This window comes from Lygodium microphyllum, chromosome 26 (genome assembly GCF_053477565.2).
Source record: "Lygodium microphyllum isolate KBCC chromosome 26, Lygodium_microphyllum_v1.1.10, whole genome shotgun sequence".
Lineage (NCBI taxonomy): Eukaryota > Viridiplantae > Streptophyta > Polypodiopsida > Schizaeales > Lygodiaceae > Lygodium > Lygodium microphyllum.
The window spans coordinates 93,898,831-93,923,891 of record NC_141160.1 but is presented as its reverse complement, the minus strand read 5'-3'; the positions used below and the strand labels follow the sequence as shown (position 1 = coordinate 93,923,891).

The 25,061-nt window shown below is 40.8% G+C and overlaps 1 protein-coding gene across 3 annotated transcripts in view; it reads right to left on the bottom strand.

Moving 5' to 3' along the window:
• The window catches only part of LOC148013550 (uncharacterized), a 201,815-nt gene that overhangs the window by 78,731 nt on the left and 98,023 nt on the right, over positions 1 to 25,061 (bottom strand). For all 3 annotated transcript variants that reach the window (XM_087667553.1, XM_087667554.1, XM_087667555.1), the window contains 3 exons: positions 23,796 to 23,932; positions 22,479 to 22,544; positions 16,429 to 16,546 (listed from right to left, as the gene is read on the bottom strand). In XM_087667553.1, coding sequence (XP_087523679.1) covers positions 16,429 to 16,546; positions 22,479 to 22,544; positions 23,796 to 23,932 — 321 coding nt within the window. The remainder of the gene's footprint in view (positions 1 to 16,428; positions 16,547 to 22,478; positions 22,545 to 23,795; positions 23,933 to 25,061) is intronic.

The following is a 25,061-nucleotide window of genomic DNA, read 5'->3' as shown; positions in this document are numbered from 1 at the left end:
TGCCTTGAAGTGTGGGCTAGATCCGCCAGAACAGACAGTTACAATCAACAAGATGGCATGATCATGAAATGCTTATACAATGTGCAGGTGTAGGCTAAAAGCTTGAAATGCACATTTCCTTGCATAGGAAAGTCACATGAAGATTCTGATACCGTTTTTGCGATGTACACGGAAAAAGCTTTCATATGACATCCATATTGGGGGGGTCCCTAAATTTTAGGAGCCTCGAATTAGCTTAAAAATGCTAGTCCTAAAAAATAGGGATGTCATTCTAAAAATAGTAAATTATGTACTCTGAGACTGTGCTTACTAAATTTGGTTGTTTCTATTCTTGACAGTATTCAGCCCAAAAAGGAAGGCCATAGAGAAGAGACAAGTGTCAAGACACTTGTCACACAAGTTTCCAAGTGTCCCACCACTTGTCACATCTCATGACATGTGGCTGGGCACTTGTCTTGTGCTACTCCACTTTCCCCTTTTGTACTAGCTCTTCCCTCTCCTATAAATAAAAGCTCGTTTTTCTTCATTCAGCATCATTTTTCTTTGCTGTAAACTTATGGATAGCACCCACAGATAGCCAGAAACTGGCCCCATCCATCCCCATCATCATCCCCCACTTCTCCATTATCAAATTCCTCCATATTCCCTCTTCTATCACTGCTGTTTTACAGGACAGCAAGCCTGTAAATTCATTACAGCACCTCCTTCTCGAGCTCTTTCTTCCATTTTAGCAACAAGAAGCAAGCCCTATCCATGTACTGCTGATCAACGATGAAGAAAAGCTGATTTTCCCTCTTTCTTCTCTCATACTGTAAAGAAATCAGTTCTTATCATTGCATAATAGATAATGCATGTGTGTTTGTACATCTTTGCATGATCTTGTGAGAGTGAGAAGGGGAGGGGGGTTGTTGCCCATTTTCAACCCTCAATCTTGTCTCCATTACTTTACATTTTCATGGCTGTAATTTTGTGAGTAATTTTTATTTTCAACTTTAAGTGTTCATTCTCTTTTATATTAAATCTTGAAAACAAGCGAATATCATAATTGTTAAGCATACTACGTTGTTCCGGGCGTTTACACCTTTGACAAGGTAAAAGGAGGCATGCTTATAGAGTGCAAGGAGTTATCCTTGGATGGGTGCCTACTATCATAGGTTTGCACCCATCCAAAGGGCTCCGTTTCACATTAATACAATGCCAATGCATGGATGATGCAAAGTGTTATATTCAAACAGAATGCTGTGCAAATTTAGTGATACCACTTCTAGAAGGCTCAAATATTGCGAGATAAGCATTTGGGTGTTGCAAAGCACTCTAAAGAAAGTATGAAATTGTCGCACTCAAAACAAAGCATGAAACTCATGAAAATAGTAAAAGGAAGTGGGGGTGCCACTCTTAGTCCAAGACACTTTATGTACTCGAAGAAGTAAAGTTGGACTTGACTCAAGCAATAGGTGGGTAGCTATGTGAAAACGAGATGCTTATATGTTTTTAGTCCCCAAAATGCTAGACATACTCTATGGTCCTCTCTTATTGCCATCATAGGGCATTTGTTCACTTGCCCAAGCACTCTATTACAACCATGACCATCAAGGCATAGACACAAAATGATACAAATTCAAGAAGATGTCAATATAATGATCGAGATTCTGGAAGTGCTAAGAAAGAGACACCTCCCGCTCTCCCCAACAAATGATAAAAGGAGAAGTAAGCACCACCTCTCACCCCATCACATCAATGCTCAAGGAGGGAGAAGAAGCATCCATGGACATTAGCGAAATACATGTCAAGCTGGAAAACCTGTGAAATGAATGGCCTTCATGGTAGCCTCAAGGAAGATTATAACTCGGCCTTGGGAATGAAAGCCTCCATGTTGGTTTTGAACTGCGAAGCTCAACCAATAGAGTACCAAACTATCCAAGTCTCCATCCCAATCCAAGATGGTAGGCCCTTGCAACTGTCAATTCCTGAATGTAACAAAATCAATCAGCATAAGGACCACAAGACACGCATACATTTACTACACCGAAGATGCTTTATACCACGAGATCATGAATTTGTAACTTATTTCCTTCAAACAATCAAGTTTTGCACATGTGAAGAAGTTGGTATGTGAGTCACGGTGATAGGTGCACCCTAGATTGGGCAATGGTGGACATCAGCATAAGTCATTGTGGACATGTACTAGTGGGTGCCTGGTGGCAAAGCTTGGCCAAAGACATTAAATATACCCTTGGACATTAGTTTTGGTGTCACAAGGTTATAGAATTAAAAACATTTAATGCTTTGAACTAAGGTTAATGAAAGTTTGAACACTTTCAAGTTCATTGGGCTTAGGAATTTGAGATTGCAAGGCCAAGCAGTTTCTTATTTTCCACCATTATTAATTGCTGGAAATTCATTTCTAGAGGCTGCTGAGTTATGCATGGGTAGGTCTGACACTTGGCAATCAGAGTGAAAACATACCATGCAAGGCTAGGGCAGCTTGTTGGGGGACAGATTGAGTTGAGTAAACAGAAGAGGAAGCTGAATTCTAGCTGGGTGATTTCTGGTTTGAAAGTTCTCGGTGCTATTGATTATCAATTTGCTGCTGGCCACTGATTTCTGGGTGTCTTGCAGCAGTTGGCAACTGCTGTTTGAGCATTTTCTGCGTGGGAAAATCAGAACTCTCTCCCTTCTAATGCTTCTCTCTCTCTCTCTCTCTCTCTCTCTCTCTCTCTCTCTCTCTCTGCTCCATGCCAATTGAAGCCTCATCAATGAGTTTGAAGCATTTCAGCAGAGAATTTTCCGATTACAAACCCGACATCAGCAAAAATCAGGGTTTGCATGGCTGTCTTGGAATGCATGCCAGAAAATCTCAACCATGCACAAAGGAGCTGCAAATCTGAAGATAAACAACAAATTTTAAGAGGTTTGGTCATCTACAGCTAGGGTGACTTGCATGCAACTGTTGAAGACTCAATTTGGCTGCCCGAGCATTCAGAAACAAGGAGCAATTGAGGATTAATGATGCTGGTGATAGATTAGGTTGGAAATTGATTTTGGTCACTATTTGAGGGCTGAAAATCTGAGATCTCTCCCTCCTCTATACATGACGGATGTGTAGCTAGTAAAGAAATTTGATGATTTTAGCCATCATTGCCGTTTCCTGATTTTAGCAAGCCAAAGATGAAAACCATCGCAATGTTTTCCCAATGCCAGCAAAAGCCTTGTAAACTTTCAGCGATCAACTATATCCCTCATTCTTGTTAGCTATTATTCATCTCCATGTGTGAACACACATTATTGTATGTAAAAATGCATCTTTAGTGTGAACACCTTTTTGTATTAAGAAAAGAAATTTAAATTAATAACACCTCGGCAAAAAGCCTAAGATGAAATACAATGTACAACGAACTTTGTGAAGAGTAACTGAGTACACCACAAATACAATGGTTGTGTGAACAACCAATCTGGTGGGTTATAATGCCAAACCATATGAGGGGCCATATGGAAGAAAGTGCATGAATCCCATGTCCACAGAAAAGCCTCTCTTCTCTTCCTCATCCTCTTAGAGTTGCCTTGCACCCACTCTCATCTCTCGAGAGTATGAACTCTACCCAGATCCTTGACAAAGTCCCCACTATGGATATGTCCAAAAGGGGGCTACATCTCACAGTCCAAATATACCACACTATGATACGGGCAATCAACTCCCATATGTGGCAGTGTCCCTAGGTCCACTACACCTACGAGTAATCTAGAGTGGGGATCCTGCTCGAGGCAAGTATGCTGTTTATAGAGATGGTAGAGCAATCATAGCAAAACAGTCACAATGACGGTATGCGGCCTATGAGAGGTTAAGGATGTCCCTTTGGAATTGTAATGATTCAATGAGACTTGATGCAAGTTATTTTGAGGATACTTTCCGTGGGATTGATATAGCTATGTATACAGAAACACATCAATGTATAGGTTCTAGATTACCAGATGTTGTGGGATACAAATGGGAGACTGTTTACAAGCCTCAGCCTCGTAGGCCACAAGAAACTAGAGAATCAGGTGGGTGGCTATTCTTTATCGTAAGAGCCTCCAACACATGATTCATGTGGTGTCACGAGATGTGCAGGCTAGATATATGTGGGTAAGACTAAGGATAGGCCACCCGAGGGATTTATATGTTGCAGTATGTTACTTTCCACCTACCAACTCAACATTTGCCCTCGGGGAGGGATCACCATTTGACATACTACATGAGGATATTATGAGGTATGTAAGCATTGGGGACATACTACTAATGGGAGACTTGAATGCTCGAACAGGAAGTGAGCACTCAGCCTTTTATGATACTTAACATGAGATATTTAAGGAATTGGCATTGGACGAACTAAGGCTTGAACTTGGGCTTGACAGAACATTTCAAGCTAAGGAGATGACATCATATGGATCCCATTTGCTAGCATTAGGAAGTGCTCATGGATTAGCTATATTCAATGGCTTATCGAGATGGCCGGGAGCGGATGCTTTCACTTGTTGGAACAACAAGAAGGGAGCTAGCATTGTGGACTATGTAATGGGGTTGCCACCATTAATTCCAGAAATTAAGCATTTGGAGATATCTAAAAAGCCGATCGATATAGCAACCGACCATGCAATCCTAAAATTCACCCTAACATGTGGTCAAATACAGGAAACATACACATAGATACACACATTTCTACAGTATGAGTTTCTAGAGCAAACTTCGCATATCTATAGTGATGAAATATGAGATGGCTTAAGCCAACTAGACGAGCATGAAACATTGGAGTTTTTACATACAACAACTATAGAGGCATTCCCATGTAAGATGGGCTCTACTGCACCATGCAGTATGATAAGGGCAAAAGCCTCAGTACCACAAGAGATCATCCGAGCAGAGTTGGGTGTAGCACCCATGATAGTGGAGACACTATTCGAGGCAATCACTTTCCTCCAGAGGATATGGCAGCTACCTAAAGACCCATACCCTAGGCTAGGTTTGGAGTCTTCGAGACAACTTGCGACAGAGGGAGATAGACAGTGTTGGTACGCACATATGAGCACCTGGCTGAACTTCCATGGCATGAATATAGATAGATTGCCACCACTCGATTACAGCCTTGATTGTCCCACTCTCAACTGTTCAAAGTTGAATAGAGTGATTAGTGTAGACATCACTAAAGCAGAGACAAAAAGGACTTGGTCCAAGCCCCCTTTCCCATTAGGCACAAAGATGGCACAATACCAGTGTCACTTCTTGCAACTTCTCCATGATGGTTTCATAGTGAGGCCGAGATATATGGATGCTCAACTCTCTCACGGGCTTCGAGTTGCCATTGGACAGATCCGCACCTCATCACATTAGCTAATGATTGAGACACGTCGACGGAGTCGTGTTACAACAAATGAGAGGATATGCCAGCTTTGTGGATGGGAGCCAGAGACAGAGGAACACTATATTTGTAGATATACTATATACTATGATATCTAAGGTCGTTACCATTGCCTCTTTAAGGAGGGCTTTGAACCATTGAGATGGGTGATGGACTATGAGGACCAAAGATGTTTGGACCTTTTCTTATTGGAGGACCAACGGCACAGCCATAGTTGCATTAGTACTATATACGGACTAGTCCGTTCCATATGGTTCCTACCACACCCTAACCGTACATATCCATACCAATTCATACAAAAAAAATGCTATTTTTGGCCTCTGAAGACTAGACCACACAACATCTTCCAACTCCTAAGCCTTATGTTTATTATCATAATTTCAAGTCTCTCTCACACACTCTCTCTCTCCTAACTTCCAAGATGAATATGCAATTCTAAGAGCATTCTTTCTCCTCTCTCTCTCTCTCTCCTCTCTCTCTCTCTCTCTCTCTCTCTCTCTCTCTCTCACACACACACACAAAAGAATGAAGAGTCTCTTTGTCCATCCACCCTACACTTTGCTTTGTTGTATGGTGCATTACATATACACTCCCATTTGTCTTCTAGTAACACGTTACACATGTTGTGTATGAGGTTTTACCTTGTTACTCTCATGTATTCATCCTACTAACTCAAGTAACATGGCTATTTTAGCTCTAAACATGTGTTCTATTATCTATAATCCAAAATAACCAAGTTTTTGTTTTTTTTTTCCGTACTAATATCGTACCGTATCTTATAAAATCATAAGGTACCAATTAGTACCGTATTTTATCGTATCATACCATGTCGTACCTGACAACCTTGGGTGCAGCATAGTGTTGTTATGGGATTGGGGAGCCAATCCCAACCGCATCCACCCCTCCAAAGAGTAGTTACAAACTTTTTCAGTATAGCTAGCTTCTATTGATAGGCACCATCGAGGGACATCATCAGGTGGTATCACAGTAGACAAAGCTACAGCGTTATGTAACGCACGACGCCCTAGGGTACCTACTCGTCAACGTAGGTATGCTCATATGCGACACATTCGTGCCACAATTGCTCGCTACAGACGAAGATTACCACACTGACTCAGTCAGAGATAGCTACCAGAGTTTTGGTGGACTCCATAGAGACTGAGAGGAAAATACTCTATACTCTCTCCTTATTTTTCATTTCTCATTTCAGTTTATCATGTAGATCTAGACATAATTTTGTTTTTCTTCTCTAATGAGAGATTATGATACCAATTGTATTGGTTATGGTCTCATAGGCCATCCTGGCCTTCTAGAAGCCTTAATAGATCTTTCTTTCTTTCTCTCTCACACGCGTAATGAGTTGTTATATTACATCATGTCACAATATAAAAGAAAACTTACAAAAGTCAAGGCAAGGCCACCGAAGAGACCACCTGATGCCAAAAAACTAAATCATCTCTAATCAGGATATTATCATGCCACGTAAGATCAATCTACCACAGAAGAAGCCCCTTAAGCTTCACCACATGACACAAGACACCTGAAGCGGTATCAAAAATGAATGCATTATGACTAACCCAAATATGCCAACAACCCTAGAATTAGAGAAAGTTTGACAGAATCCTCATATGAGGTTGCATTGGACCATGATAATTAGCCTTACCAAAGACCCAATGAAAAGGAAGCATCCTAGTCCTAACCACATGCCAAATGTAAAAAAGAAGGACCCAAAACTCTCTCTCTCTCTCTCTCTCTCTCTCTCTCTCTCTCTCTCTCTCTCTCTCTCTCTCTCTCTCTCTCTCTCACAGAAGAAATTCTTCCCTAAGCACAATCTGCTAGATAGCCAATTCTACTCGTGTCTAGTTCACTACTCAATATGCCCATAGGCTATTGCACCACCTATAGAAGTGCCCCTAGCCAGCTATGTCACTACCCCATCTTGCAGCGCTGCTGCTCCAAGCCCCTACTTGGATTGATGTGCCACCTAACTAACGCCCAAGCACCATATCAGCACAGATCGACATCTCTCCACCACATGTCAATAACCCATTATCATCTCACATTTTGTTCACACCACCAACTGTATCATCACTAGTCCACATTGACCTCTCCTTCCCATTGACCATTCACTCAACATGCGGCCCATCGTCCACCCTTGCCTCATCGTTGTCATCGTCACCTTCAGCTCAAACACCTACCTCAACAAATATTTTGATCACATAAAATTTAGGGGTGAATCACATTCTATTCCGTTCTTATTTCTTTAGGGGTAGACCACATACAATTTGAGGTTTTTTCAATTTGAAACTTTCTCCCACTAACATTTAGGGCATTTAAAGTGTCTGGTTCTTAGGACGCCATTGCAAGCAATTGACATCAACTACAACATCCTCAACATCAACATTCAGGCTGGATTTTTATCATGTTAAAACATTTACAAATTTTTAAAAAGTTATCGTATTTTCAAATTTAAAATTTACTTAAAACTAAAAATTAAAAAATATAATGCTGTTGAAATTAGAACCAACCATGTGCATGCATATGCTAAGACCTCTCCATCACATATATATTTAAAAATTGTGTGGAATCCTTTATCAATTTACATCCAAAACGAGTTACATTCTCTTTATTTTTTATCTTACGATTCTAGAAGGAATTATCTTTGTCAAACAGTTGAGCCTGAGAGTCATACTTGAGTTTAGGGCCCCCTATTTATATAAAGTGTGCCTATAAGCTACACTAACCTTTGATCATCCTCTAAGCCACATGCATCCAACTCTACACCAAGCCCTTAGTCACGTGCAAAGTGTCTATGAGCCATGCTAGCTGTTGATCACTGCACAAACACCTCTGAATCATGCTCCACTATGTGTCTCTAAGTTTGACAGTACTTTATGCCATTGGAAACCAACTCCAACTGCAAAAATCTCCTTATCATGTATATATCCTCTCCCAAATCTTTTGTACAAGATAAGACACTACCTCGATTGAGATACGATATCCCCATCTTGTGTGATGAGTTCACTCACCCATTAGTTGACAAGGAGTTTGTAAGTCATTATTCACCTCCATGTGTGAACATACATTATCATGTGTGAGATTGCACATTTAGGTGTGAACACCTTTTACATCACCTATCACTCTCATTTGTATTTTCATCTCACACAGTCGATTATTCAGCATCAGCTTTGTGTACTTGCAAGCACGCACGCGCGCGCACACACACACACACTCTGTGTGTGTGTGTGTGTGTGTGTGTGTGTGTGTGTGTGTGTGTGTGTGATGCGGACAGACGAATCGGATGTGACACACTTCAGCCCTCTCACAAACTGGATATGATGCACTTCAGCTCTCTGTGTCTCTCACAACTGGATGTGACGAGTCACTGACTGGATGTGATGCACTTAACGATACATGACTGGATGACCAAGATGTCACTGGAGTGATCACCATGGCCCTGACGTGACTGTCTCTCCGGAATACTCTCCCATGATTGTCTGATGCCACTGGCATGCTCATGATCTTCTGACATGACTCTCTCTCTAGATACACAAACTATGGGAACTTCCATGCCATAGATACTCTAGATTGGCACTAACCTCATCTAGACAACTAGCAACAGGAGGCGAGATGAACTGTTGGTTTTCACAGATGGCTATTTGGATAAGCCTACATGGTTTGGATATTGACCGTCTTCCACCTTTGGATTATAGTCATGACTGCCCTATACTTTGTCTCAACCGATCAGAGTTGAACCACGTGATCAGAGTTGATATCTTGAGGATTGAGACGGCAAGGACATGGATCCACCAACCACTCCCTCTAGGATCGAGGATGGAGTTCTACAGGAGTCATTTCTTGTGCCTCTCTAATGATGGTTTCACTATTCGGCCAGCATATATAGACACCCATCTCTCCCATAGCGTACCGGTTGCTATCAGATAGATTCGCATCTCCTCACATAGGCTCCAAATGGAGACAAGCAGATGGACAAATACCCTAGCAGAGGATAGGACTTGCCAGCTTTGTGGTTGAGAGCCTGAGATGGAGGTGCACTACATATGCAGATGCACAGTATACTATGACATACGAGGACGGTACCACTGCCTCTTCCGGGATGGATTTGGACCCCTTCATCACGTTATGGAGTACGAGGACCAGAGATGCCTAGGTCTCTTTCTCGTGGAGCTCGAGAGGCGCCGAATTGCACTACTGCGAAACAGGAGGCCAGCTCTAGAGGGACACACACAGAGAGCAGTGACAGATTTCTTCTACAGAGCCAACCCTACTGACACTACCAGCCTAGCAGAGACAGAGCCACCCCGCCAGACACCTTACAGGCCACACCGTGGAGTCACACTGGATAGAGCAATTTCCCTTCATCGAGCACCACGACCCCGTCTACCAGGACCACGTCCAAGGAGGCCACACCACAGTCGGATTAGAGCCATTATTACGAGACACCACAGACTCACCACCAAGCATATCAGTGAAGCAGCTAGGGACCGCATCATAGCTGAGATCATGTGCAAATCTTGAGACTAGCTACAGCCCATAGTCTCCACCACACTTTGTACATGGCTAAATTAGATCTGGTTCTCCTTTCCTTTCCTTTTCTTTTCTATCGATGGAACAACACTACACATGGTTCAACCCTAGTATAGCCCCATCGTATAGTTATTTTCAATATTGTTTCATAGGCCACCCACTTACTTGTAATGTTATCTTTCCCTTACTGATGAGATGACATTAGACATGGATGTAATCTGGATTTTGTCTCATAGGCCACGTTGGCCTTATGTAGACATTAATACATCTTTCTTTCTTTCTAGCATGATCAGAATGTTTTGATGTGACTAGAATCACCTTGTGATGCTCTAATGTAACCTGCAACAGCCGTTTCTGAAAGTCTGAAATGCAACACTGACCAATGGATAACATCTGAAACTCTGAACACAACAGCGACCAATTAATCATATCTGAAACCCTGAATGCAGCAGTAAAGCACTGGATTCTGCCATGAGAGTAATGCAATGATGTATATCTGTGGTTGGATGCTTTGAAACAAATTGTGACCTTGGTATTAACACAATTCTGAATACAGTTAATGCACACGACATAGTGGAAAAGTGAAGACAACTGTGAGCTCTGATTACACGTCAAAAATTTTCTCCAACTATAATCTCAGTACTGAATGCACCATTAAACACTGAAGGCAATAGTGAAGTAGTGCCATGGAACAAGAGTGTTTGCATAGCAGCTAAGAAACGTGTTTCTTTGAATTTGAAACTTACAAAACGTTTCTTAAAGTATGAAACGTTTCTGAGAGAAAAAAACGTGGGCTTTTTTTTTTTTGTGGGGAGTTGGAACCTAAAACATGGTTTTTTTGACAAAAACTATTGGGCAATGTTAAACATGATGATGATGATGTGTAATGACTTGTGAGGGCTCAAGATTTTGGACGAGAGACTAATTTTTTTGTGATTTTGTTTAGTTATTGGACTTTGTAGATCTAGTGTCTATTCTTGTCTTGAGAGTTGAATATTATACAACTTTCGTCTCATTTATGAGTTATTTATGATATATTATGATTCATTCTCGATTTTGACATTTTGTCAATTTGTTTTGAAATGAGAATCATGATGTTGCAACTTGAATCAGTCCATATTGTAGATAGGCTATTTACATGTTAATTTTAATTTTCTTTGTATGATATGTATAAATCATAATGTTTGAGTTTTAAACCATAGTATAGCTTGTCCAAAGACTAATATAAGTGACAAGTCAATAATGGATCATGGATATGTAACGTATAATGTAATATTCTCAATTGATCTATTATCACTCAAGCTCAATTGGTCATTCTTTGTTTAAGAGAGAGTTTCATAGAGGTTTAGAACCTCTTTCCCTAATCAAAACTATTAAAAACCCTACATAAAAAAACTCACGTTTCTTATTTTACCCCCTCTTGAAAGAAACTTGTGAAACACGTTTTTGACGTTTCGTTTCTAAACGTTTCTGACAATTCTGGCTGCTATGAGTATTTGGGAGATGAATCTGATCAAGAACTTGGAAGAAGTGTACCACACCCCTTCTAAGAAGGGATGGTACAAGACCTATGCCCATAGGTTCTGTCTACTGAAGATCTGATAGGCTTGGGAAAACCTCACGCACCATGAATGAAAGGAAGTATGAAGACATTTATCTTATGATTTACTCTAAAGCATGAATTATGAGGCAAGAATTGCTAAAAAGAAATATGAGAGTGGGTCAAGGCCAAATATAGCAGAACTAAAACACACATGCTAACATTGAAATGCAGAAAGTGGTGGATACTTGCAAATCCGAAATCTTGAAATTGAGGGAATAACTAAATACATTTAAGAAAAAGGAAATAGATATGCAAAAAGAACTAAAAAAGGAGAAAGAGGCACTCAAGGCATGTGAAAGGCAAGTCCACTCATGGGCAGAAGTGGCAAAGATAACACAGAAGCAGATAGAAGAGGTCAGGCCATGGATTGTGGTAGAAAAGGTAAAAAAGAAAAAGGGAGCATCAATGAACAAAACTAAGATAATGAATGATACTCTCAAAGAAGAGGCGAGGGGACAAGATAGGGTATTACATGTACGGATAGTAGATGGGAGGAGAAGGACAGCTCACAAGAAGATGCTATGACACTTGCAAACAAAATTGGGGCTTCAAAGGTACCTATAGTTAGTGCTTGGAAGGTGGGGAGAGAGGATTCCAAGTCCACGGCTCTAATCCTTCGTTTTGGGGACAGAAAAAAAAGGCTTTCCTCTACCCTAAAAGGTGAGAAGATTTATTTGGATGAGGATCTTACCCCAGCATAGATAGCACATTGCAAAGAACACATGCCCAAAGTATTGAAGGCTCGCAAAGAGGAAAAATTAGTTGTCTACAAGAATGGACGGGTCATCATCATTGATAGAAGGTCCACATGGCAATATGAGGCCTATGAGACACTTAGGAATGTAAAAGGGACTTAGCAAAAACCATACATAGATCAGCCATGCATGCATTCCCACACATCCTGCCCCAATGTAGACCCACACTTTCTACTATTCCCTAAAATAGTTGGTATGATGATGAGTGCACAATTACTTGAGCTAGCTTATAGAAAGAAGTGGAGCTAGGCACTTGGACACATCGTCAAGCAAGGATATTCTTCAAACACCTTGTGCAAAAGAAGAAGCAAGACTACTTGGCGAAAGCAAAAGCAAAGATATATCGGTTATTTTTTGGACAACATAACAAGAGTGCATGAAAGATATTTCGTGAAAGACAGCTCCCCATATAAATTACATCACCAGATGCTTGGCTTGACTATAAAAGACAGCTATATGATCTGCTAGGACAGCCACCTATGTAGCCCCCACATACCTATAGGACAACACACTGGTCCTTCTTCACCTGGAAAATGGTTAGGGATACAATTTATAGATTACAAAAAGGGAATGCACAGGGTGAAAATAGGCTAGTGGCAAAGTATTTCTCACATGCTTTTGACATACTAGCACCCATACTGGCACATATGTTCAACAGACCAGTATGTGAGAGCTTCCCTACAAGCAAGTCAAACAGTACTATAAATCCACTCTTTAAGAGTGGTGAACCTTTGATCCCTAGCAACTAAAGGACTATCATGATTGGCCATACTACGGCCAAGATGTATGGATCTATACTAAAACATGAACTCGGTGAGTGGGCTGAGATGCAAGGCAAGAGAGCACAAGGACAAGCAGGCTTCAAACACGGATATACCACACTAGACCATATCCTCATACTCAGAGCCATTATCGAGGAGGGTCAAGCAAGAGGATCTATTCCTACTTTGCAGATTTCCACAAGCTTTTGATACAGTGTCCCATACACACATTACACAGAGACTACAAAATATTGGAGTACCAAAAGCTATACAATGGAGTATCTATGCATTATATGAGACAATGATTGGTCATGTACGGACACCTAGGGAGCTATTAGAGAGGATTGACAATACCATAGGAATGAACTTCACCTAGATACTTTGCACGTCCTTTGTAAGGACAAAGACCTCATAGTACACCTTGGGAAGACCAAAACCATGGTCTTCAATAGTTCAACAACATGGTGACTAGATCTATGTGCCAATTCACATTTGGAGGAGACATAGTAGAGCATGTAAGAAAATATGTTTATCTAGGAATCACATTCTCTAGCCCATGATTTACCTTGCGAGAGGCATCAGAGGCACATCTAGGATGAGGCTATGCACCAGTAGGGACACTCAAGAGTCAATCTGCTCACATACAGTTCCAGGAGCCTAGCACCAAACTATAGTTGTTTGACACCCTAGTTACACCAACACTACTATATGGAGTAGAGATATGGGGTTGCAGCTTGTACCATAGACGTCTCAATCCACTCATCAAACTGAAACAAAGAGAGATTATTATGATGGCTAGGATACCATGAAAGGCCACTAACCGTGACGATAGCACGTATGATTAGGACTAAGCCCTCCACCCCACATCCCATTGTTAGAGTAGGGCTAAGAGGTGACCTGTAGTCAAGGAGGCACTCTTTAGGGCAGTGACCTTTTGGCACAAATCACAGACACTCCGAAGTGGCACTAACTTCATCTAGACAACTAGCAACAAAGGGCAAAAAGAACTCTTGGTTTTCACAAATGACTATCTCGATGAGCCTACATGGTTTGGATATTGACCGCCTTCCACCTTTTGACTACAGCCTTGACTGCCCTACACTCTCTCTTAGCCGACTGAACTAAGTGATCAAAGCTGATATCTTGAGGATTGAGACAGCAAAGACATGGACCCACCCACCACTCCCTCTAGGATCAAGGACGGAGTTCTACTGAAGTCACTTCTTGTGTCTCTCTAATGATGGATTCACTATTCTGCCAGCACATATGGATACCCCTCTCTCCCACAACATACGGGCTACTATCGAACTGATTCACACCTCTCATAGGCTACAGATGGAGAAGGAAGATGGACAGATACTCTAGCAAAGAATAGGACTTGCCACATTTGTGACTGAGAACTTGACACAAAGGAGTATTACATATACACATATACAATATACTATGACATACGAGGATGGTACCACTACCTCTTCCGTGATGGTTTTCGACCTCTTCGTCGCGTCATAGAGTACAAGGACCAGAGATGCCTAGGTCTTCTCCACTTGGAGCTCCAAAGAAGCTGCACAACACTACTGCGAGACACAAGGCCAACTCACCTAGAGGCACCCACACAAAGAGCAGTGACAAACTTTTTTCACAAATCCAACCCTACTGACACTACTAGCCTTGCAGAGAGACACTCACCCCACCAGACACCTCCCATTCCACACCGTAGAGTCACATTGGATAGAACCACTTCACTTCATCAAGCATGATGACCCCGTCTACCAAGACCACGTCCAAGGAGGCTATACCACAATTGGATCAAAGCCATTATCATGATATACTGAAGACTCACCACCAAGCATATCAATGGAGCAATTAGGGACCGCATCATAGCTAAGATCAAGTGCGAACCTTGAGATCAGCTACAGTCTACAATCTCCACCAAACTTTTATATACATAGTTTCGTCAGATTTGGGTTTTCTTTTCTTTCTACTGATGGGACAACACTAGACATGGTTCTACTCTAGCGTAGTCCTATCGTAAAGTTATTCTTAGCATTGTTTCATAGGCCACTTACTTATTTTAATATTATCTTCACCCTACTGATGAGATGACATTAGACATGAATGTACTTTGGATTTTGTCTCATAGGCCACATTGGCCTTATGTAGTTGTCAATCTCTCTCTCTCTCTCTCTCTCTCTCTCTCTCTCTCTCTCTCTCTCTCTCTCTCTCCCTGTGAAGTTTCATTCTACCTTAGATGTCGGTCTTTCTTCTCAACTGCCACCACCCAGCAATACTAGTAAAATCTATATAATGAATCATGGATATTGTATGAATCTAAAGCCTTGTTGACAAGGCATCAACTACCTTGTTTTGCTTCCCAAGAATTTGCAATATCTGCAAAACTTATTGTGCTAAAAACAGTTGGCCCATTGATTATGCTTTTCCAAAAACTTTAGTTGATTGGAAAAATGTCTAAGATTGTCATAATCAACTTTGATGAGGAATTCTCCACCTAAAAGATAGTGCCTCCAATCTTTTAAAGCTAGAATGATGGCCATCATCTCCTTTTTAGATGTTGTAGCGTACTTCTCTATATTTTGCAACCTTCCGCTTTCATAAGCAACTGCATGTCCTTCCTAGTTCAAGATAGCACCAACACAATCTCCTAAAGCACCGCATTTATGCATGGACCTAAATCCTTGGCCAAGCACTTGTTTCTGTAAACAGCACAGTTAGCTGGGATGGCCATTTTCTCGCTTTCCATCTGATACCCGTGCTGTCTCAGTCCCTTCTGCATGTTAAAGCCCTTTCTTGTGATGGCAAAGGATGGTAATTCTTGTCCCCATGACCGTTCTTGTGATGGGGACAATAAACAGCACAGTAAACTGGGATGGCCATTTTCTTGTTTTCCATCCAATCCCCATGCTGTCCCAGTCCCTTCTGCATGTTAAAGCCCTTTCTGGTGATGGCAAAGGATGGTAATTCCTGTCGCCATCACTGTTCCTATCCCTATCCCAAAAACCCATCCCATCTTTACTACGGTAAACAGATTTTTGTCTTTCCACTTGTACTTTGGGCAAGCCATCTGTAAGCCTTTATACTGCTCTCCACTGATTGAGTACTACTTCAGCTCAAGATCTCACAGGAAGTCTAGAAGACCTTTTTATTCTTGATCTTCTACAAAGTTCATATACCTAGGACCACTATAAATTGTTGTAGGTGCAAGCTTACTACTAGCACATTTAATGTACTAGGATATAGACATAAATCATATGAAACATGTACCACAAGGAAACAAAACAGAAACAATTCCACACTGAAAACACACAAGTAAAACCATATACCGATCATTATAGGTGCTCATACGAACATACCTCACCACGTTGCTTGTAACCAAATATTAGATCAATCCAAAGGTGCAAATCCTTAGATACATATTCACTCTCCAACGCTTCTCGATGCATCTTGATAAACTCAGTCGGATTCTTTGCCCTCCAAAACAAAAAGAATAAAGTTATCAATAAAGGCTTGTCACTGTTTCAATCCCAGATTCAAAACCTATAATTGAACCCCATAAAATTGTGACTTTTGATAGAATCTCTCCATAAAGTTACTAATGAAGCTTGCAATTCTTTAATTACTACTTGTCTTACGATGCAAAATGTTGGTCTGAAGCATGACAAGCATCAAAAGTGAAGCAAATATCAGAGAAGGGTTGATTGATACATGCAACCTATAAGTTAGCGCTGCTAACACCTCAACCCAACCAAAAAAAAAGGTACTTGTGTCATTTTAGCAAAATTCATACACTTGACTAATCAATTTGTCCCTTTTGACATTTAAAGATATGTAGCTAGAACAGTGCATTGAAATTAGCCACTAACGAGTGGTCATAGGTTAGGTCAGCATATTGCAACCTCCCAAGTTCCTCACACAAAAAAAAAAAAAAAATCTCAATGTTTTTTTCGAGAAAATAAATTTCTATTAGTAACAACTTGGAGAAGTCCCCTCGAGGAAAAAATGCAAAGTATAAGGAACTCTATAAGAGTGTCTAAGTACATCACAAATATAATGGTTGTGTGAACAAGGTTAATCTAGTGGACTGTAGTGCCAAACCATCTAATAAGCCATATGGAAAAAAGCGCATGAGTCCCAAGCCCACAAGAAGGCCTCTCTCCTATTACTCATCCTCTCAAAGGCACCCTAAAACCTCTCCCATCTTCAATGGAGAGTGTAGATGATCTCTATCCAAATCCTTGAAAAAGTCTTTGTTATGAATACATCTTAAAGATCTATAGAGTGACTACACCTCGTCGTCTAGAGATACTAGGTCATAATACTAGCAATCAATTCCCATCTGTAGCAACATCCTTGGGTCAAAATCTGGAGTTGGAATCCTATTTAGATGCTTTCCAATGATGAGGAAAGCAACGCTCCCCTAAATATCCTCATAGCATCATCCAAGCTACACTCCCCCAAGTCACGACCATGGTCCCTACTATGCTGTGGAATATCATCCTAAGGGCTCTTCTTCATACCTCCTCAGCTTTGGGGATAGTCCCATGGGCAATGTCTTTGCGTCTCCTTTGGCTCACCGAATCTCACGCATGCCACTGGATCCCTACCGTATCCAAGCCAAGTGCAAACTACTAAGCTGTTTTGAGCTAGTAGACATCAAAGAGAGAGATCTTTCTAGGCCTAAAGGTCTCATCTAGCCTCCTCCAAAAGTTTGATAAGAAATGGTTTGATGTGCCCTATCTATGCCAATGGGAGGTGGTTGCTTCTTGTCACTGATCCTACTCATTTGAATCTTCCTTCCCAACCTAGTAGTATAGGCAAAGAGGCTCACATCATGTGGCCTATCAAAATGAATCCCTCCATACACACTCACTTGGATCCCAAAATAGTCTATGTAGGGGCCTCCTCTGATAAGCCCAGTATCTCCATCCATCTGCAAGACAGATGGCTAGGTCTAGGTCAATGTACCACTTCCTCTTGCAGTGTGCCACTCCTCTAATCCTCTATCTAGAGCACCCTATAAACTATGTTATACAAGTCCTCTCACTAGAGACCTCCATTCTCCTCAACCAAAAATGTGAAGATAATGTCTCTATTGGTTGCAATGAGTGCTAGAAGAATATCCTGTCTAGAGAAGAGACCAGTGCAAGTCTAACAAGTGTCTCCATATATCCACCACTAAAGAGGCACTCCCTTTATCATACCTCTCCCTCTGCTACAACCTTGATCATAGCCTTGGCTTCCTTAAGACTTTATAGTCTCAACCTTTGAATCTCCCACAATAGCTCTTGGAATGCACAACAATGTCCTATTGAGGTAGGGTTTCCCCACGGGGACATGAAATTTTCAGATACTTTTATTTTGTTGATAACATTTCATTAAGTTACTAATCAATATGTGCAAGGTTGTTTAGCACATGTGATGCGCATGGTAGTCATTTCATGGTAGCAAGCCAAGGATGCCAAGAATGCAGTGGGTGTCAAAGGCAAAAGTTGTGATAAGTTATGCCAGCTGGATTTTGGTGGTCAATTGGTCTCAGTTTTGACCCTAGGACAATTATTTAGCCAATAAGTGTAAGCGATGATACTAGGGACTAGCATTAATTAATTAATTAATGCAAGTCTAAGGGTCAACAGAGGTCAGGGACCATTCCAAGTTGCAAACGGCCTAGCCAATTTAATTATGGATGGGCATGTTTAACTTTGGGCAAGGTCAAAAGGATTAAATTAATTTTTAGGATTATTTAATTTAGAAAATTAATTGAATGGATAGATAATGCTAAAAAATGGATTTAGAAGGCTACCACTTGGCAAAATGTCCATGCAAACTAAGAAAACGTCTTTGAGGGCTCGGTCTCAGCCATTCAACCAATTTACAACCTTTTTTTTTTGTTGGGAGGGGAAGAGAAAGAGAAGCTACTGGTCCACTTAGAACAGTTGTTTGGCCAATGAGTATTAGTGATAACACTAGGGACTAGCTTTAATTAATTAATTAATACAAGTCTAAGAATCAATAGAGGTTGGGAACCATTCCAAGTTGCAAATGGCCTAGCCAATTTAATTATGAATGGGCACATTTAATTTTCCACAAGGTTAGAAGGACTGAAATTCATTTTCACGATTATTTAATTTTGATAATTAATTGAATGGTTGGATAATGCTAAAGGGTTTAGAAGACTACCACTTGGCAAAAATGCCCATACAAACTAAGAAAACGTTTTTGAGGACTGGTCTCAATCATTAAGCTAGTTTACAACCTGGGGGAGAAAGAGAGAGAGAGATGGAGAGAGAGAGAGAGGGGAGCTGCTGGTCCATTTTCTGATCACAAAGAACAACACTTGGCTGTAGAAGACAGCCATCTGGGGGCCTCAGTGCCCAAGGAACAATAGGAAGACACCATCCAAGGGATCACAACAGCATTGCTGATCAGGTGATAGCATTTTGGAGGTGCCCGGTAGAAGGTGGCTATATTAAATGCAAGTTGGAGCAGGCAGCAAGCAGATTTTAGGGTTTTCTCACAAAGAAAATCAGATTTCTCTCTAATATTGGCTTTCTCTCACTTTCTCTAACCCATTCTCAAGAGATCTCAGCATTTCCCAACCATTCTCAAAAGAAGGAAGCCATATTTGGTGGACAGAAGAGGGATTTTTTCTGTAAACCCTAAATTTTTGCAAAAATTAGGATTTATCAGCCACCTCGAGACCCAAGCCATCAGAAGATGGCGTCATACACTGAAATCAACACCTAAAATTTGTGAATTGTCGAGGATTCTGGATGCCTAGCCATCCACTATAAATTTGGGCCAGCATTTGGCCAGTTGAGATCCAATTTAGAGCAAGTGCCGAGTGAAATTCAAGGGGCATTTGGCCCAATTTGTTTGTTGATTGTTGGATCAACAAGGGGCTTTTCGATTAGCCAAGGGGATCGTGGAATCTTGGCTTGTAATACATCCATTGGAAATTGAAGTTAGAGAAACACTGAAAGGGGTGCTAGTCTTGGGGCCAACAAGGTGTCTACTATCCAAGCATATTAAGGTAAATTATGCATTTCAATTTATGTTTATTTGCTAATTGTTGTAATTAAGTGCTTGATCAAGAAATTACCACCCTTTCCAAGAAGGAAGACTAGTTTCAAAACCTATATAGAGAATCTTCCCCTCCGTATGAGAGTGCGGGACAACTCTAATCTCCAAGTGTGAGTGAAGAGGAGCTGCCCCCTCTTCTCTTTGACAATAGTCGGTGGTAGTTGATTGATGTTGGATGACACAAATCTCCATGATTGATAATAGTTGTTGCAAAAAATCTTATCTCAAAGCTCCTCCCTACATCTCTAATCCTGATCTCCAAAAAACTCCAATGAATGTTGGGCTGCCATGGTCCTCCACATATGGATGCTAGATAATAGAGACTGAAGCCTCCATATCAAAAGCTTCTTCCAAGCTTTCTCACTTGGAAGAAGACCCTTAAGAATAGGCTTCCCCAATAAGGCTTTGCTTTGGCAATCCAGGTTTATGATCCCAAGGCCTCCTCTAGATCTAAGTTGTATAATAACATGTTACATCCCAAGCCACCTTTGCTCTAGCCGAGCTCCCATCTCCTCTTGACCAAATAAAGTTCCTCGTAAGGTGCTTCACCTGTCCAATACATTACTTGGAGAATGCAAACAAGAAGTGATGTACCACATGGTCACAAGAAGAACCAAGCTAGCAACCAATGATCTCCTAGCTAATGAGAGTCAACTCCAACAAAGAAGCTTCTATCTAATGCTTTGAAGAAGAGGTGCCAACTATTGCTCTTAGATAATGTCAATCACCATATTGCATCCGGGATGTCTCACCACAATCTAGCAAGGAACCCAAGTGAAATCCTTGTGTGATCGCCATTTGGGCTGCCTAGACTTGCATACCCAAAATCCATACAACTTGTGCCAATTAATTAGGACACGTGCTGCTTTGTAAAATCTCTCTTGTTTCTCAATGTTATGAATGCATTAGGGGGGTTAGTATGTATGGGCATGGTTAGTTGTGCATGTCACTAAGTAATCCCAAACCCAACCCTACTATAAATCAAAAATCCTAACCCTAGCTCTACAGCCATAGAGTGTAATGTAATGTGCTCTATAGCCACAGATTGTAATGTAATGTATGAAATACAATGTACTATAATTTGACAAAAGATGATCAAGAAAGAGGGAAACGGTCTAGTTTTCATAGGCAACAAGAGAAAGGTAGTCTACATAGAGGTAGAGAGTTAGAAAACCAGAGCTCTTGATTTGGACACAATCTCCAACATGGAAACAAACACAAGTTGCCCATATGTGTCAATAGCACTCAACAAATATATTCCTTGTCCTAAGGATGGGTGGGACTAGATGCACATATCGTAGCAACACTAAACTTGCAATTCACAGAAGAGGGAGAATATAAAGAGGCTCACAAGTGAATGAGTCAAGATGGAGAGGAAGAGAACACTACACACGTTTGAACCTACCATAAATAAAGTCTCAATACCAATACACATGATGCACAGGTCTCTCTCTGTTCACGATAACTGTGGTAGGTTTCAGCCCATTTTCTAGCTATGTTTCTATTCTACAGTCCTGTAGGCACCTACATTTGCAGCAAACCAACAGACCCCAAACCAGCGAAGGACATCCGACTTGTAGCATCTTCTTCGTTTTCTTACTCTACTTATTGAAGGGCAGATATGGCCAACGTGTTTACTGAAACTCTACCAAGCTGAAATGTGGTCAAGTTATTACACCTTATTACAATACAAGGATAGCCTAGCCAGCAATGATGTTAAGGACAACAGCCATAGCACACTGAAGTGCGTAACTGGTCACAGCCAAATTGTACTGTAATACGGTACTTAAGTGGTCACAGTTCAACAATAATGTGTGTGAAACTCCCCGCCAGAGAGTCACAGTCTTGCAAAGAAAGGCACTGTTGTCAAGACACTCCCTGAATAGATTGTGAAACACGAAAGAAGATATCTACATATTTGTGATAGCATCTCTGTAACGACAAGGTGCACTATCCTTGTCTTTACAGAGATGATATTCCACATTATGCATCCACCCTATCATATAGGCCTTCTCAATTAGGTGCACAATCAATTTTATCAGACTCTTCATTCCTTTCATGAAAATTAATGCAAACAATCAACAAAGTCAAACATACTTTAGAAAGAAAGAAGGTTGCACAATTTCATGTATTGAAAACCATAAGCTTTGCTTGATGCTAGGTACGAGGTTGCCTGTCAGAAAGGTGTATATGCCCCAGAAAAAAGTTACTCATTACAACTAAAGGGTGTATATGCCTCACAACTAAAAGACACCAATGACAACTAATGCAATGTAGAATTGCAACATTTACTTGTAAATGAAAGTCGTATGTAATCACCTACCAAGGAGGAAGAAGAACATCACCAACCACCTCTCCACCCTGCTTTACTCCAAGATTTAAGCCTCCCCTTTTTTATAGAAAAGAAAAATTAACCCCGATTAGCTTCTCTTATTTCTTTAAAGAAGACTAGATGCATCAGTAGCAGCTGCACCTACTAGCAGCAACACCAATCTTTCAATAAAGAAAATCCATCATAGATGATAAATTCTCCAAAAGAATTTAAGATTATTAGCATACTTCACCTGGTTGAAGAGGAAAACAACAGAAGGATCATGGTAGCTTTGCAACACAATACTTCAGTGCTACAATAAAATATGCAAAGACCTAGAGCTGGCCCACACCTCGTCCAACTTACTCTTGAGCATTGTCTCTTCATCTGGCTCCTCCTTTCACCTTAGTAATGCAGATGTTTCAAGTTTCTTGATTTTCTCAATAAGTTGCCAATTTACTGTATTGAGAGCATTATCTGCTTCTTGCTTTTGTTTGTTAGTGGTCACACACACACACACACACACACAGTGTGTGCGCATGTGCACATGCGCACACATCAGCATAAATTGCAACAAACCGTAACGAAAGAAGAGTGAAAAGTGGGAATGCAAGGGCGGAAGACAAGGAAAAAAAGGTCAAAAAATACAAAAAATTTGTGTGTCTGGCTTAACCTGTTCACAACAACTGGAATGGGACAGGAACGTTCATAATAGGTAATGCCTGTCAGGAATGGTAGCAAGAATCTACCATCAGTTAGGAACACATTCCCCATTCCTATCGACTTCTCTCGGAAAAGGCAAATGTACCTCTGGAGTCTGCAGTTTGGCATGTTTGGAAATCGAGAGAGAGAGAGAGAGAGAGCAAGCAAAGAACTCCAACACAACTCAGTCCAGCCATCTATTGAGATAATATTCACTTCTTGAGGATTTACTAAGGGAAACATCAGTGAAACGATGGAAGGATGGGTGCACATTGCACAGTCAGAAGGCATATCCTTTTCTCCTCTTCAAAGACAGGGAGATCTGCTAGCTTTACAGACCAACATCATGGTTCCTTCCCCACCATCAAGGTGTTATAGATTCAAGGTCAACCAAATAATGTGCTTTTGTACAGCTTATCATTCTATATCCGCAGAGGGGAGCTCCGGCAGTGTTTTGCTCCTTTCTTCACTGACAGAAGTAACTTCCATCACAAAAAAGTACAAAAAAGAGTTGCAGTGAATGTTAAGAGTCCTATTTGCACTGAACTGTCAAGTGACCTGCAACACTGGTAGATTAAGATGTCTTCAATGCCTACAATGCCAAATAATCAATACTTTTTACAGTACCTCATCACAAGAAAATCTCCTGGATAAGAGAAAAACTCGGGAATGAGCTCCTTAAGGTCAGCAGGATTATTCAGCACACTTTCCCAAGACTCCTTGATACTCACAAATAAGCGATCAGGAGCATCAAAACGCCCATTCTGTCTCAAAACAAGACAAAATGTGAAAAGTCAAAACTTGTGCACATGTAAGAATACAAGAACCAGATTTTACAAGATATGACTAAACAAGTATCAACATGTACAGCACATAGAAGTCAACAAATCCCTCAAAACTGTGCAAAATTTCCATTACCAGTTGGGGTTTGAAAGGAATATACCAATAAACATTAGATGCTGCCTAGCTGCTCAGGAATTGGTGTAAAAACTCTATAATAATGCTTTTGAATGTCCTCCAAATAGATTACTTTTCCTCTGGAATTGTTCATTTTTCTGATATTACATTACTGTAATAGGCTGATTTGAATTATGTGAATATCATAGACTTGGATTTAGACGGGGCAGATGAAGTAGATACTAGATACCTCTGTGAATCTTATCAATGTCAGTAGCTTATTTGCTTTCTGTTGGAACTCATTTAGCAGTGATGATGTTTATATACACACACTTTTCTGAATGTTCGTGCACACTCTAATACTAAGCCCATTCTTTCCCTCAAATTTCCATCAAAGTGTTCAAAAAAGGAGCAAGCAGCAGAATCACATAAGAATGACACATTGTAAGACAAATAAATTCTCAGCCAGGGCTGAAAACATCTGAAAACTCACAAGTGTCCCAATATAGAGCTTTATGATGCACATGTTGCAAAAAATTATATATGCTTACAAACCCAAACTCACAAGTGTCCCAATATAGAGCTTTACGATGCACATGTTGCAAAAAATTATACATGCTTACAAACCCAATCATGTGAATGATGCTTCACTAGACGAATGTCAGTTCTTTTCTTTTTGGTGTGCATGCGTGTGTGTTTCTTTTGGGTGAGTCGTGGGGAGTGAGTGTGTGGGTGTGTGGGGTGGGGTGGGTTGTGTGGGTGGGTCGGGGTTGCAGGTTTTTGGGTGGTCATCGTTTATGATTTTGGTGTGCGGGGCTGTGGTGTCCTCTGACATATCATGTCTTCAATATCAGCCTAGGATCTCTGAGATATCATATCCTCTTGTGCCTAGCTTGAGTATCTCCCTGGTTGGATGACAAAGCCATCCTTTGTTAGTGTTTAGTAATAAGACTCAAAAAAAGTATTGCATGCAGTTCATCAACCCTTTGCAATATA